Source organism: Perognathus longimembris, chromosome 13 (assembly GCF_023159225.1).
Source record: "Perognathus longimembris pacificus isolate PPM17 chromosome 13, ASM2315922v1, whole genome shotgun sequence".
NCBI classification, from domain to species: Eukaryota; Metazoa; Chordata; class Mammalia; order Rodentia; family Heteromyidae; genus Perognathus; species Perognathus longimembris.
This window is the reverse complement of record NC_063173.1, coordinates 53,192,775-53,206,196: the sequence shown is the minus strand read 5'-3', so window position 1 is coordinate 53,206,196 and position 13,422 is coordinate 53,192,775. Positions and strand designations below refer to the sequence as shown.

At 39.0% G+C, this 13,422-nt stretch overlaps 1 protein-coding gene across 2 annotated transcripts; it reads right to left on the bottom strand.

The window, feature by feature from the left end:
* Window positions 1-601: 601 nt before the first annotated feature.
* On the bottom strand, window positions 602-10,538 carry LOC125361493 (olfactory receptor 5B3-like). 2 transcript variants are annotated; one of them, XM_048359994.1, is made up of 2 exons: window positions 9,628-10,538; window positions 602-629 (listed from the first exon to the last, which is right to left on the bottom strand). In XM_048359994.1, exons 1-2 carry the CDS (start codon window positions 10,533-10,535, stop codon window positions 602-604), a joined length of 936 nt encoding a protein of 311 aa, XP_048215951.1. In that variant the 5' UTR covers window positions 10,536-10,538. The 2 variants fall into 2 exon arrangements, with proteins under 2 accessions (XP_048215951.1, XP_048215952.1); XM_048359995.1 differs by lacking the exon at window positions 602-629 and having other exon boundaries at window positions 9,612-10,538.
* Between the last annotated feature and the right edge of the window lie 2,884 nt (window positions 10,539-13,422).

Genomic DNA, 13,422 nt, shown 5'->3' with positions numbered 1-13,422 from the left:
CGTTCCTGTGAGGAATTAAACCATCCAGACCAAAAGGGATCGAACCACTAATTTCTCAGCCCATTCCCTCTACATCATACTGGATGAGGCGCGTGGGTGTCAGTGAATGGCTACAGAAGAGTCACACTTTTATAGGAGAATTGCTGCAGCCCTCTACTCAACTATTTAACTACAAGCCCAAAGAGCCTATTTCCTGATCACAAGTATATTTAACCAGCAAAAATATACTGTACATGCTCCTATATATTATCTATCTATCTATCTATCTATCTATCTATCTATCTATCTATCTATCTATCTATCTATTTTTCCAGTCCTAGAGGTTGGACTCAGAGCCTGAGAACTGTCCCTGGCTTCTTTTGCTCAAGGCTAGCACTCTATCTCTTGAGCCACAGCACCACTTCTGGCTTTTTCTGTTTATGTGGTGCTGAGGAATTGTTTATTTGTTTTGTTTTTGTTGCCAGTCCTGGGGTATGGACTCAGGGCCTGAGCACTCTCCCTGGCTTCTTTTTGCTCAAGGCTACCACTCTACCTCTTGAGCCACAGTGCCACTTCTGGCTTTTTTCTATATATGTGGTGCTGAGAAATCGAACCCAGGGCTTCATGTATACGAGGCGAGCACTTTACCGCTAGGCCATATTCCCAGTCTGGTGCTGAGGAATTGAACCCAGGGTTTCATGCATGCTAGGCAAGCACTCTACCTCTAAGCCACTTTCCCAGCCCTTATCTTTTTATTTATAAAGGACTGTCTACAGATCAATGAGAAAAAGACAATCCAACAGAAACATAAAATTTAATTACTCACTTTATTGTCTGTCATTCAGTTGGTTTATTTCAATTTAGGGTAACAACAAACAATGTTGATTTGATGGTTTTGGTCTGGAATCATGGTGCACAATTGTACTCAGTCTCCTTGGATATATTACCTGGAAGTGGAATTGCTAAACTATAGGGTATTTTCCAAATGGACTGTAGTAATTTATACTCTGAAACCAATGAACATCCTTCCATCTAAAAATTATCTGAGCACTTGTTAATAATGTCAGTCATTATTTAGCATATCTATTTTTTTCTAAAAAAAAAAATCCCCATTTCCTTGGAGAATGATCTCGCTTTCATTGGGTAGATGGTGTGAGAATTCCTGGTATTCTCTTTTCTGTCCCAGGACTTTCCCTTATCTGCCCCTTGAGAGAATTTTCCAGAGAGAAAGCATAGATTGTCTAGCACTGTATAATAAACATGACCTCACAAAACTGGAAAGACTGTGGAAATGTCAAATGTTCCAAGTATAGGAAAGAAACAAACAAGAGAGGTCTATAAGCATTAGAAGTGAAAAACCAGCAGAAAAGTGAATCTTGCAGATTCGGCCAAACTTAACTTACTAGCAAATGAAATAATGAAACAAAATCTCCATTTGATTGTATTTTTTTTTTCTTTTTGGTGAACAATGGTGATCAGTGGTGATAAAGATCTGGACTTACTGGTAACTATGGATGAAAGAGATGTTTGGGTTCTTTTTGTTTTTACTGTTGCATGTCACTGACAAGGAAGTTGAGGCCTGAGGAGCAGAAGTGGCCTCTCAAAGTCTCCTGCGCAGGAAGTGGCAGAGCCAGACAGCACTCTCTTCCCCCCACCACCCACCACTTCCTACATCCCTGCCCACAACCCATTTTGTGCTTGTGAGAACAAACGCCTCTGGATTTTTCTGATACAGTTACCCTTCCTCTTTACAAACACATTCCTGTTTCTTTGTCCAAATGATGGTCACTTTCTATCTGAATGATAGACGGGGCCTGGCTAAAATGAGAGAGAATTTTGGCCTCAGCACCAATATGTGACATTTTGAGCTAATTTTGGTCATGTCTTCCCCTTAGGTGTAGCTGACCTTCACATTTCTCTTGTTTAAGTCTACCTATTTGTTGCTGATCATGGAGCTTCCTATAGTGAATGGCAGAAGGAGCCATTTGGGTCTCATAGCCAATTAAACTTCCTCCGCTAAAGGAATCTACCTCCCCCAGGTGATGGATATCCCAGATTGGTCAGCCAGAGGTGCCCAGGTTTTCCTGCTTAATCTGAGACCTTCTGAGGGTCATCCAAGAAGGTCTCAGGAGGTTTTTGTTGCCAACCCAGCATCTTCCTCTGTTGCTTGTTTTCCCTCAGAGGTGCTGCTCAAAAAATGCTCCCTGCTGGGGCCCCCACAAGAATCTGTTTGCCAGTGAATCTGATCCGTGAGGTTGTGCTCACTCATGCACTCTCAGTTCCGTGACAGTGCTGGATGTCCAGATACTATCGTCTTAAACTCTCGTGCTGCTAACAATCTCCTACATAAAAATCTTGAATATTCAACTTTTGATCTTTGGGGGGAAGTAAGAAGCAAACAGTCACATTTTGCTTAATGTGCATAGCATTTTCTTTTCCTGTGCTAAGGCTTTCCTATGTGTGTCACGATCTGCTACAAATTTCCACATTTCTTCTTTCTCATCCTTACCCTTGTTGTCATTTAAGTTATTACTCTATTTTTATAGTGGATAAAACCAAGGTGCAGAGGTGTGAAGTGACTTCCTGAAGACTGAAGAGCTGGAGAAGTGTCACTGCTCGTAAAGGACCAATGTGATATGTGAATCACTTTATAGATGATGAGACTGAGATTTGAGATACACAGGCATCTGTGGGCGGACCAGCATTCCAAACCACTCTGGTTGGCTTTGCAAAATTTTTTCTGATGTGCTGACCTCACTACCTTGTCCTCGTTTTCAAGGCATGCCCCACAAAACTCTAACTTTCACTGATCTCCTCATACCATGTGACTATAGAAGACTGAGTCTAGACCCCAGATTTTCTGAAATCTTCATTCTACTATATTAGCTAGCTCTCCTTGTCAACATGCCCAGAATCTGTAGGATTCCGGCGGCGTTTTCCAAACATGGTTGGTGGAACAGCATTCTCACTTAGATCGCAAAACTCCTCACCACATAAAGAGTGAAAAATGTAGGCCACCTGCCCATGTGATTGTATTTCATAACTTAGAGCTAAAAATAGCTCTCAGCTTGCTTGGCCTGTATATAACACATTAAAAGCTTGTATTGAGATTTGCTTGCTTCTCAGATTATGGCTTTTTTAGCTTCTCTCTCACTTCTGTCTCACCCAGCAGGGAGCCAGTTATGCTTGTCCACATTATTTTATTCATCACCAGAAGTGCTTTTATTTTCAAAAATAGATTTCATGGCTTCCCACTCTTTGTGATAGCTACAAATTTCATTTTGGAAGGCAGGAAAGGGAAGTGGTTCGGGCAGGGTGTCTAGAGCCTAATGGTGGGTTTGAGACTGGATCCTTGGGTAAGGCATAGAACTTTTGTCTTAAGTTACTCATTTGGGAAATGGAGAGACAAAAATTGTACTTATTTCCTGGGATTGCTGTGAAGAGTAAACAAAAATAATGCATGGCCAATAGGTGAAACAGAACAATATGCCAGTAGCATAACTAAAAACAAAAAGCAACTAGCATAACCATTGTGACGATTTGCCTGGGACTTTCTGGTTTTAGCATTGAAAGTCTCAAGTTCCAGGAAAACCTTCAAAATGTCTAAATACTATTGCTTTATTTTCCCTTTGAAGTTAAGTTTTGGTTCACCTCAAAGATGAACAAATTAGAACCGCTGATTATTTCATTCATTAACTATGTTCATTAATGAAGCAAACAAAATGCTCTGAGTTGTTCATTTTTCTGAGAAAGTTTGGGTTGCAATGGATATGTTCTAGACAGGTTGATTGTTTTTTTAAAGATAAACATGACAAAAATGTATCCTGTGAAACACTCCAGATCATCAAAGAAAGACTTAAAAAATGGCAAGTTTATATATGGGGTTTCCTGACAGTTAGAATGAAATGTTTAAAGTATATAAATAGCTTTGAGATGTATTGCTCCCATGGATTATTTATGTCTACATTTTTTTGGGGGTCCAAACTTAAACACTACAGGGAATTAAAAGAGTTGTTTAGAAGAGAGTATTTCCATAAGCAGGTAAGTTAAAAGGTTTTCTGTTAATTTCCAATAGTACTTCATTGACTCTTTAATGGGTTAGTGGACATTTGACTTTCCAATGGGGTATTTTCAGTACTGTTTTCAATTTTCTAACTTTTGGACAACATGAGGTCATATTTAGAACTCCTGCAACAATACTGGTATTCCTCAGGGCTTTAACAGAAAGAAAAATCTAAGTGGTACTGGATACTGAACATAGAAAGCTTTGACTTCAGGTAAAACTATGAAATTCCCCCCAAATAGATGGGACAAGCTAGCTACTGGTGGATCACACCTGTAATTCTAGTTTCTCAAGAGGCTGAGATCTGAGGGTTGAGATCTAAAGCCAGCTGGGTAGGAAAGTCCAGGAGACACTTATTTTTCTCTATCCACCAAAAAACAGCAGGATGTAGAGCTGTGGTTCAAGTGGTACAGTGTCAGCCTTGAGTGAAAAGCTAAAGGACTCCACCTAGGCCCTGAGTTCATGCTCCAGTTCCCTCTCAACCTTTTCCTCACTTATACACACACATATACATATACATACATACATGCACACACACATACACACACAAGGCATAGGCAGCCGAGCTTTAATCAAAACAGTCAGATTTGTGGTTCATAACTTTTTCTATGGTTCGTAAACCTCCTTTGAGAATATGACAAACAGGCAAAAGAATGGAGAATAAGATGTCTCAATCCAGTCTTGAACTTTGCTGAGCAGACTAGAGAGATAAAATAAGTCTTCTTAGGAATTGAAAAATTTCAAGTTGAAGTGAATTTTGAGCTTCTAACAGAGATGGAAAAACATCTTGAAAGACTGAAATAATTTCTACCACAATAAAGAAATAGTTGTGGGTTAGCATGGGATAAGAATAGCATCGAATGCACAAAAAGCCATACTTAGGCAAAAGAATAGCAATCACTTTCATATGTTAAATGTTGGTATTCCATGTATTCTGTGGCTTCATTTTTTATTATTCACTGGTGATGCAATCCTGGGGAAATGACTAAAAGGATTTTGTTTTTTGTTTTTGCCAGTTTTGGGATTTGAAATCTGAGCCTGGGCATTGTCCCTGAGCTTCAGTGCTCAAGGGTAGTCCTCTACTACTTGAGGCACAGCTCCATTTATGGATTTTTGTGGTTAATTGGAGTATCATGGACTTTTCTGCCTAGGGTGGCCTCGAACCTCAATCCTCAGATCTCAGCCTCTTGAGCCTCCTGGGCCTGCTATCTCTCTAAACTTTGTCATTTGAATCTGTAAAGTGACATTCATAATGCTATCTTCTTCATGTGGCTTATGAGACTTCTGTGACATAATGACATAAGGGTGGTTGAATTCACAGTTAAGCTCTTACACATTTGCACATATTCATAGTAATATTAGTAGGTGAGTAATCCCATGATCCTTTTCATTTTGCCAAAGAGGCAGCTGAGGGTACCATTGATCTGTAGTCAATTCATACTATCAGCCACATTGACCTCAGAGGCACCCATAATATGTGAGAAGGAAAGCTATAATTCAGCTTCAGATTTTTCTTCAGAAGATAGATTAAATATCCTTTGTCTTCTCCAGAGTTACTTTTGTCTGAGTCATGCCTTCTCTGTGTGAGTAATAGTTTATATCTTTGGGAGTCACACATTTATCCCTGAGAATCACACCACATCTGTGTGAGTTCTTTCATGGGTTACATGTGCCTTAAATGTGCCTCTGTTTGGGGGAACAGAGATGATTTTAACAAGAGATTTATAATATTAACACATGCTCTTCTCATTTAGGATGCATTCTCTCCAAAACCTGCTGCTGAAGTAATTCCTTACAGATTTAATATCCTTCTGATCTCTCCTCTGTCTGACTTACAAAGAAAGAGGATAGAAAGGGAAAAAAAGGAGAAGAAGAGGGGAAGAGGGAGAAGAAAGGGAGAAAGGAAGAGAAGAGTGAGAAGAGGAAATAGAGCAAGGGAGGGAGAGAGGGAAAGAGAGAGAGAGCGAGAGAGCGCACTATGAAACATAAATGTTCTGTAACTATCTTTTAGGCCAGAAGTACACATCTTTGCTTTTTTTTTTTTTTTGCCAGTCTAGGGGCTTGAACTCTGAGATTGGGCACTATACCTGAGCTTCTTTTTTGCTTTACCACTTGAGCCACCGAGCCACTTCTGTCTTTTTCTGTGATTAATTGGAGACAAGAGTTTCAAGAACTTTCCTTCCTAGGGTGGCTGGCTTCAAATCATGATCCTCAGATCTCAGCCTCTTGAGTAGCTAGGATTACAGGCATGAGCCACCAGCATCTCGTTTGTTTTCTTTGTTTAATTCTTTAAATCCATATTAAAAACTCCTAACAAATTTCCAGAGGCACAATACAGTGTTGTACACTCTTGGAATGGCATTGCACAACAGATCTTTAGGACATAATCACTTTGCACAACTGAACCTTGATCTTCTCATGTTTTCTTTACCCCTGCAGGGGCCACTGTCAATCTGAGTCTGACTCCGTTAGATACAGAGTGTGTGTGTGTGTGTGTGTGTGTGTGTGTGTGTGTGTATGTTGCCTGTCCTGGGACTTGAATCCAGCATCTGGCATTGTTCCTTAGCTTTTTTGCTCAAGACCGGCATCCTACCACTTGAGCCACAGCTCCACTTCTGCCTTTTTGGTGGTTAATTGGAGGTGAACGTGGACTTCTCTGCCCAGGCTGGCTTCAGATCCTCGGATCTCAGCCTCCTGAGCAGCTAGGATAATGGGGGTGAGCTCCCCAGGTGCCCTACACATTCCCTGCTTTCATTTATGGCTTTTTTTTTTTAAGATACCTCATTTTAAGTGGAATGGAGCAGTATTTGTCTGTCCATGACTGACCTTATTTCCTTTATTTTTAGTGTTCTCCAGGCTCATTCATGTTGCTGCATATGGCAGGATTTACTCTTTTGTAGAGGCTGAAATAATATATCTCACAGGTTTCAGCTTTCTCTGATCTCTCCTCTACCCCGTTTAGAAGGGAGATGCAAGACAGAGAAAAGGGGGAAGGGTAGAGAGAGAGGAACTACTAAAAGAAGGAACATTGTATGAACTCTTGAAGCCTAGTGAAGGAATTGATCATGCCTGTGATCTTAGGTTCTCCTGGCTTAGAGATCACTTACTCTGGTTCCATAATCTGGCTTTTTGTAACCAGTGCTGCAATAGATATAAAAGTACAGGTATCTGGAGTATATTCTGATTTGCATTCCATTGGATATATGTTCAAGAGTCATATAGCAGGATCAAATTGTACTTCTTCTTTTCGTTTCCTGAAGAACCTCCATATTGCTTTCCAAAGTGGTTGCACTAAACTCATTAATGTTTCTGTCACTAGTGAACTATAAAAGTCTGCTTCCTTGCCAACATTTATTGTTTGTTTCTTGATCATAGTCATTCTGATAGGGCAAGATGAAATCTAAATGTTTTCATTTGTATTGTCTTTATGGCTAAGGATACTGAATAGTTCTGTAGGTGTTTACTAGACATTTTAATGATCATTTTGAAAACTATATCTATTTGCCCATTTAGGAACTTTATTGATTTTTTTGGTATTTATTGTTGTGTATCCTAGATATTAATTCCTTGTCAGATGAATGGAACCAGATGTTGCTAAATCTGCAGTTCAATTTGAAGAGTTTACAGGTCTGCCTTGGCCTTTACTTCCTGTTTGTGCAGAGCATTAATGTCAGCTACAGACAAAAGGTTGGGAATTCTCACAGTATTTACAGAAATGAAAGAGTCCCATGTATGCACATATGCAAGACTCAATTCCTATTATTTCTATTCACATATTGATTTTCCTATTAATTTTGATGTCTTATGTTTGTTTCATTATGTATAAGACATATGTACTACAAAGTATTGGCTCATGTGATTATGGAGGCTGAGAAGTCTTATGATCTCTATCTACAAACTGTGTCTTCAGGAAACCTAGTGATGTAGTTCAAAGGCCTGAGAGTCAGAGAGCGGATGAAAAGAGATTTTATCATAAGCCTAAAGACAGGAGAGCTAGGAAGGCCAAGGATAGAGAAAGATCAATTTCCCAGCTCAAGGGTATATCAGTGTTAACTCTAATAAAATGAGAGAGCTAATTTTAGAAACTCCAGAAACCAATTCAGAAAACTCATCTTTACAACTTTGTTCTTTTAGAAAGTTGATCAGAGGGAAAGGAGAGTAGAATGAGAGAGAGAAATGGGTGAATAATTATGATCCAAGTATGTAATGTGTATATATGGAAGTGTCACAATGAAACCTACTATTTCAAAGAGTTAATACATGCCACTAAGTAGTAAGTGCTGTAAGTCAAAGTAAGCATAGTGCTATGAAATCACCATGAAGATATTCAGAATGTATCAAAACAAATGTTGTGGGTTGTCCACTGAGGCCAAAAAACATATCTGTATAGCTATTGAAGAAAACAGTTAATTGCTACATTGTAACTGGTACAGTGAGAATGGCCAATTTAGCACCCACTAAATCATCATGTCAGAAATATTATGACAATACATCCAGGGTATATTAACCTTTCTCATTCAGATTTTGTTATTCTGAATATGATGTCTCCTTTTGTCTATACAAGTGACTTGCAGAAGTAAGAATACCATTGCAAAACTTCATTTCAGTGTAGGCCTAAATTGTGCCTTGGTTCATGAAAAAAATTTTTTTTTTAAAGAAATGACACCAGGTATGGGCATCCCACTTAATTACAAGATACTTTGTCTCTTTGGGACTGACTTTACTTAACAATTTTTTTCTGGACAGAAGAGTTTTGTTGTTGTTGTTTTGTTTCCATGACATTTAAAAATTCTCTTTATGTAGTTGTACAAAGGAGTTGTTATTTAACAAAGCAGTTTAGGAATACTATATATCTCGATCAGTGTCACCTCTTTCAACATTCTAACCATCCCTACCCTACGTATACCTTCCCTCACTTAATTTTGTAGGATATACGTTAGGTTCTTGACTGCATTTTCCTCCTCTTCATTCATCTACTTCATTCCCCTTGATTTCACCCCACCTTTTAGAGTACCTGCTTCCTGGTATTCTATTTTTCTGACCTTTGATTTTGGCTTCCTTAAGAATTACACTATTTGATATCTCCCTTGATTCTACCATATTACAGTTAATACATTTGTATACACTTGCATATTACCCAATGTAGTTAGTTACTTATAAGTTTATAAGCTAAATGTAGCTCCACATGTAAGAGAAAATATACATCCCCAGTCTCTCTGGGCCTGACTTACTTCACTTAACATTTTTTTCAGGTCTTTCCAATTCTTTACGAATAGTACAGTATCATACTTTCTGATAGCCTAGTAAAATTCCATTGTATATATAGAACACATTTTCTTGGTCCAGTAGTCCATGACGGGCATCTAGGCTGATTCCATACCTTGGCTGTGGTGAATAGTGCTGCAGTGAACATGGTTGTGCAAGTGGCTTTATTGTACTCTGACTTTTAATCTTTTGGATTAATGCCCCAGAGTGATATTGCTGGATCATAGGGAAATTCTATGTTTAATTTTCTGGGGAATCTCCAAACTGCTTTTGAGAATGGTGAATAAATAAAAATTTAAAAATCTTATTTTACTTCCAACAAAATCTTTGTGAATGCATTCTTGACCTCCTTGTTCCTCAGGCTGTAGACCACAGGGTTGAGCATGGGGATGACCATCGTGTAAAACACAGATGCGATTTTGTCCGTGTCCATGGAGTGACTGGAGCTGGGCTGCAAGTACATGAAGATGATCGTGCCATAGAAGATGGAGACTGCGGTAAAGTGGGAGGCGCAGGTGGACAGAGCCTTCCGATGTCCTGCACCTGCATGCATCTTGCAGATGGTGACAAAAATGAATGCGTAGGATATCCAGATAACCAGCATAGCAAAAAAGATATTAAAACTCACTACATAAACAAGAACTAGTTCACTCACATGTCTATCAGAGCATGAGAGAACCATGACTGCTGGGATGTCACAGAAAAAGTGATGGACCACATTGGATTGACAGAAGGAGAGCCTGAATGTGTCCCCAATGTGGATGGAGGCATTCAGGAAGCCACAGAAATAGGATCCTATGGCCAGACATGCACACACACTAGCTGTCATGGTGTTGGTGTAATGGAGGGGTCTACACACGGCTGCATAGCGATCATAAGCCATGGAGGCCAACAGGTAATTTTCTACAGTAGCAAAGGCTACAAAAAAGAACATCTGGGCAGCACAGTTATCGTAGGAAATAACTTTGTTTCCTATGAGAAGCCCAGCCATGACTGTGGGAGTGACAGCTGAGGAGTAACAAAAGTCCACCACAGAGAGATGACCGAGGAAGAAGTACATGGGGGTGTGAAGACGAGAGTCCTGGAGAATCAGGAGGATCAACCCCAGATTCCCAGCCACTGTGATGATGTAGATGATGAGGAAGGTGATGAAGAGGGGGACCTGCAGGTCTGGGTCACTGGTCAGTCCCAGCAGGATGAACTCTGCTACCTCCGACCTGTTCTCCATCACTGTTATGTGAAAGTCACTAGATACTCCGTGGTCATAAAAAAAGAAGGAATACGATGATAAAGTAAATGAATTAAAAGTATAATGCATAACTACAATATGCATTCTTGTGTTGAACAACAAGCTGTATTTTGATTCCATAGAAAAAGTCTGAAAACCAGATTTGGTACTGTGGAATTCCAAGAATATTATTGGGGTCTCTTCTCAATTTTCTATAAAGTTGATGATTTATAAACCGAATATAGCAGTTTAATAACATGATGTACTGTAGACAACTTGTGCTCATGAATCTAGCTACCAATTCACTATTCCTGAACTTAGGAAGAGATCACCTTTCTTTGTCAGTCATGTGCCGTAAGTGGCTGTTCACAGGTTAGGTGAGATTGGTTGGTTGTTATGTCCACCTAAGTGAAGATGTACAAGTAGCTGAGTAACTTATTTGTATTGCTCAGGTTCTCTCTGGCGATCTGTGCTTCAGATCCATAGCAACATTTAACTTACAGCCAATGGTGCTTAAATTTAAGTCTAAACTAAATTTAAGCAAAATTGAAATAACTAAATTTCTTTTCAGGTTCAAGCTTTGTGTTTTCTTTGGAACAATAAGCATGTTTAAATAGAATAATTTAACTATTATCTCTTATACTATACAGTTCCTTCTCATTAGAGGTAAAACAAAATCAGAAAAACAAAAACAAAAACGAATGATCTTTTCAACTGTAAAAGCATCCTAAAGCAGTGGAAACTCTCTGAATTCCATTTTAATAGCCCCCTACCCCAACTGATACTTATAACTACCAGCCAATCGACACATATTTATAGTGATGTAGAGAAAAACATGAAGTTTTAAAAAAAATTAGGCTGAGAAAGTGTTTGAATGTTGAATCAATGGACCACAGCTCCACTCATCATGGAGGTGATGGGAAAACAGACGTGGGAACAATTTCAACCTCTGGATGTGATTCTGTCAGCTGCAGGAGGCACAGAGCTTAGATTCATGGGACGAATGCTTGTCCTGCCTACCAATTAAGCTCGAGGAGTCCTTGCTCCTACCTTTGCTTCCCTGAACACCATTTCCATCTGCAATGTGAAGCCATTAGTGAGATCTGCAATGAAGTGTTATTGTGAGAATTAACCATAGGTCATGGCTCCAATTGTAGAGTGCATGTCTAGCAGGCACATGTCTCTGAGATCAATCCCCACTGGTTCCCAAATAATAAGATAATGTAAACTAGTGAATCCCAGGTGTTGAACATAGATAATAAGGTCTAATGACTGTGTTCGTATTAGGGTGGGATAATGTGACTTTTCTGTGGGTTTTGTCGCGGTGGATGCTGACACGCAGGTCTTCAGTTACAAACGAGTCTGACTTCTAAAATCTTCTCCAGGTTTCCTTTCCCATATTCCACTCTTTTGCCTGTGCTCTTTAATCTTTCTTGTTTACTTGCTCTGAGCATTGATTGCTGCTCTGAAAAATCTATGTTACCATTCTTTCTCAGAGTTTCTTCCTTGAATCTTTTTGTCCTTTGGACACAACTGTTCATTTTTATTAAGCACAGTCTTTCTTTTTATTACTGTCATCTCCTAGCCAAATCATAGAAATCAAGGCCCAGAGGCCCTCCCCTCCCCCAGTTTATGGGCTGTTCTTAGATCAAAGGTTTGAGTTGTTGTCATATTTTGTCTTATGGGATTAAAAAATATCTTTTCACATAGTAACAGCATTTTAAATTTCTTTCCTAGTGTCTTTTTGGGGGATCTAGGAAGAGGGTTAGATCTCACTATGATGTTCAGACTGGCCCCGAATTCCAAGGCAGAGCAATTCCTGTGACTCAGACTTTCAAGTAAGTGGGGCTACAGGTATGTACCAACACACTTCGTTTCATTTCTTGGTGTGTAATGAAGCCATTAGAAGAAGATGATTCCAAAAGTATTGGCTATTATCTACCATTTTTTCTATTGAACCTTTGTCTAAGTTTCTGAGTCTGCCACATGTTGACATTGTGTTGGGTAGCTCTTAATCACTTTTAGCAAATACCACATTCTACAACCAACTATATGTGAGAGGGTATGTATATCTATTTGTGTATTTGTATGGGGGTGTGTTTGTGTGAGGTAGGAATGATTTTTTTTTATTATTACCCAGCCATTGAGCATCTAGAAGTTACCTTCTAAATTTATGCAGGTTGTCTGAGACAGACTCCAACTTAAAGTAATTTTCAACTTAATTAAAAATGTATGCTTTTAGCCCCATTACTGTCAACAATAACAACAATGACAATAATAATTATAATAACCTATGAGATTGTAGGAGGAAAGGCTAAGATGAATTCCTAGCTCATTAAGCCTTGCAGGAGCTACTTGTAGTTTAATAAGGCATCATTTCCCTCTTCTGGGTTTTTATGTGCTTGGTTTTGTGTTGGATTTTTTTTTTACATCTAATGATATAAATACATAAGGAAAAGACAAAAATCATCAGTTAGTCATAGTGACTTGCTATTTTTTTGTTCATGTTTTTAGAGAAATGGGCATGATGTTTCCCACCAATACCTACCTCATCTCTCTACAGAAGAGAATCTCACATGCATACAAAAGACACTTCAAGTTTTATAATAAAGGTGGAGATTATCTCTACCTAACTCACAGATACATGGGCTCCAACTGCCTTTGACTGGATTGCACTTCTCACTAGCAGTGTTTTTAGGACATAGAAACTTACCAGTTTCCTGGAAGAGAAGTGGCAATCTGGAACAGTGAGTCTGGAGTCATAAAATTCTTCATAGAATGTTGCATATGTTCCTTTAAAGAAACTCCTATCTCTCATGTAGTGGTCAAAAATATCCCAATAATCTAAGGCAGGGGAAACAGAGAAAAATACATTATTATACATCAA

Excerpts from the sequence above, each read along its gene's own strand:
- LOC125361493 (XM_048359994.1), bottom strand. The coding sequence starts at position 10,535 with ATGGAGAACAGGTCGGAGGTAGCAGAGTTCATCCTGCTGGGACTGACC. Across the intron at positions 630-9,627 it reads AATGCATTCACAAAGATTTT|CGGTAAAGTGCTCGCCTCGT; the intron begins GTTGGAAGTAAA and ends AATATGGCCTAG.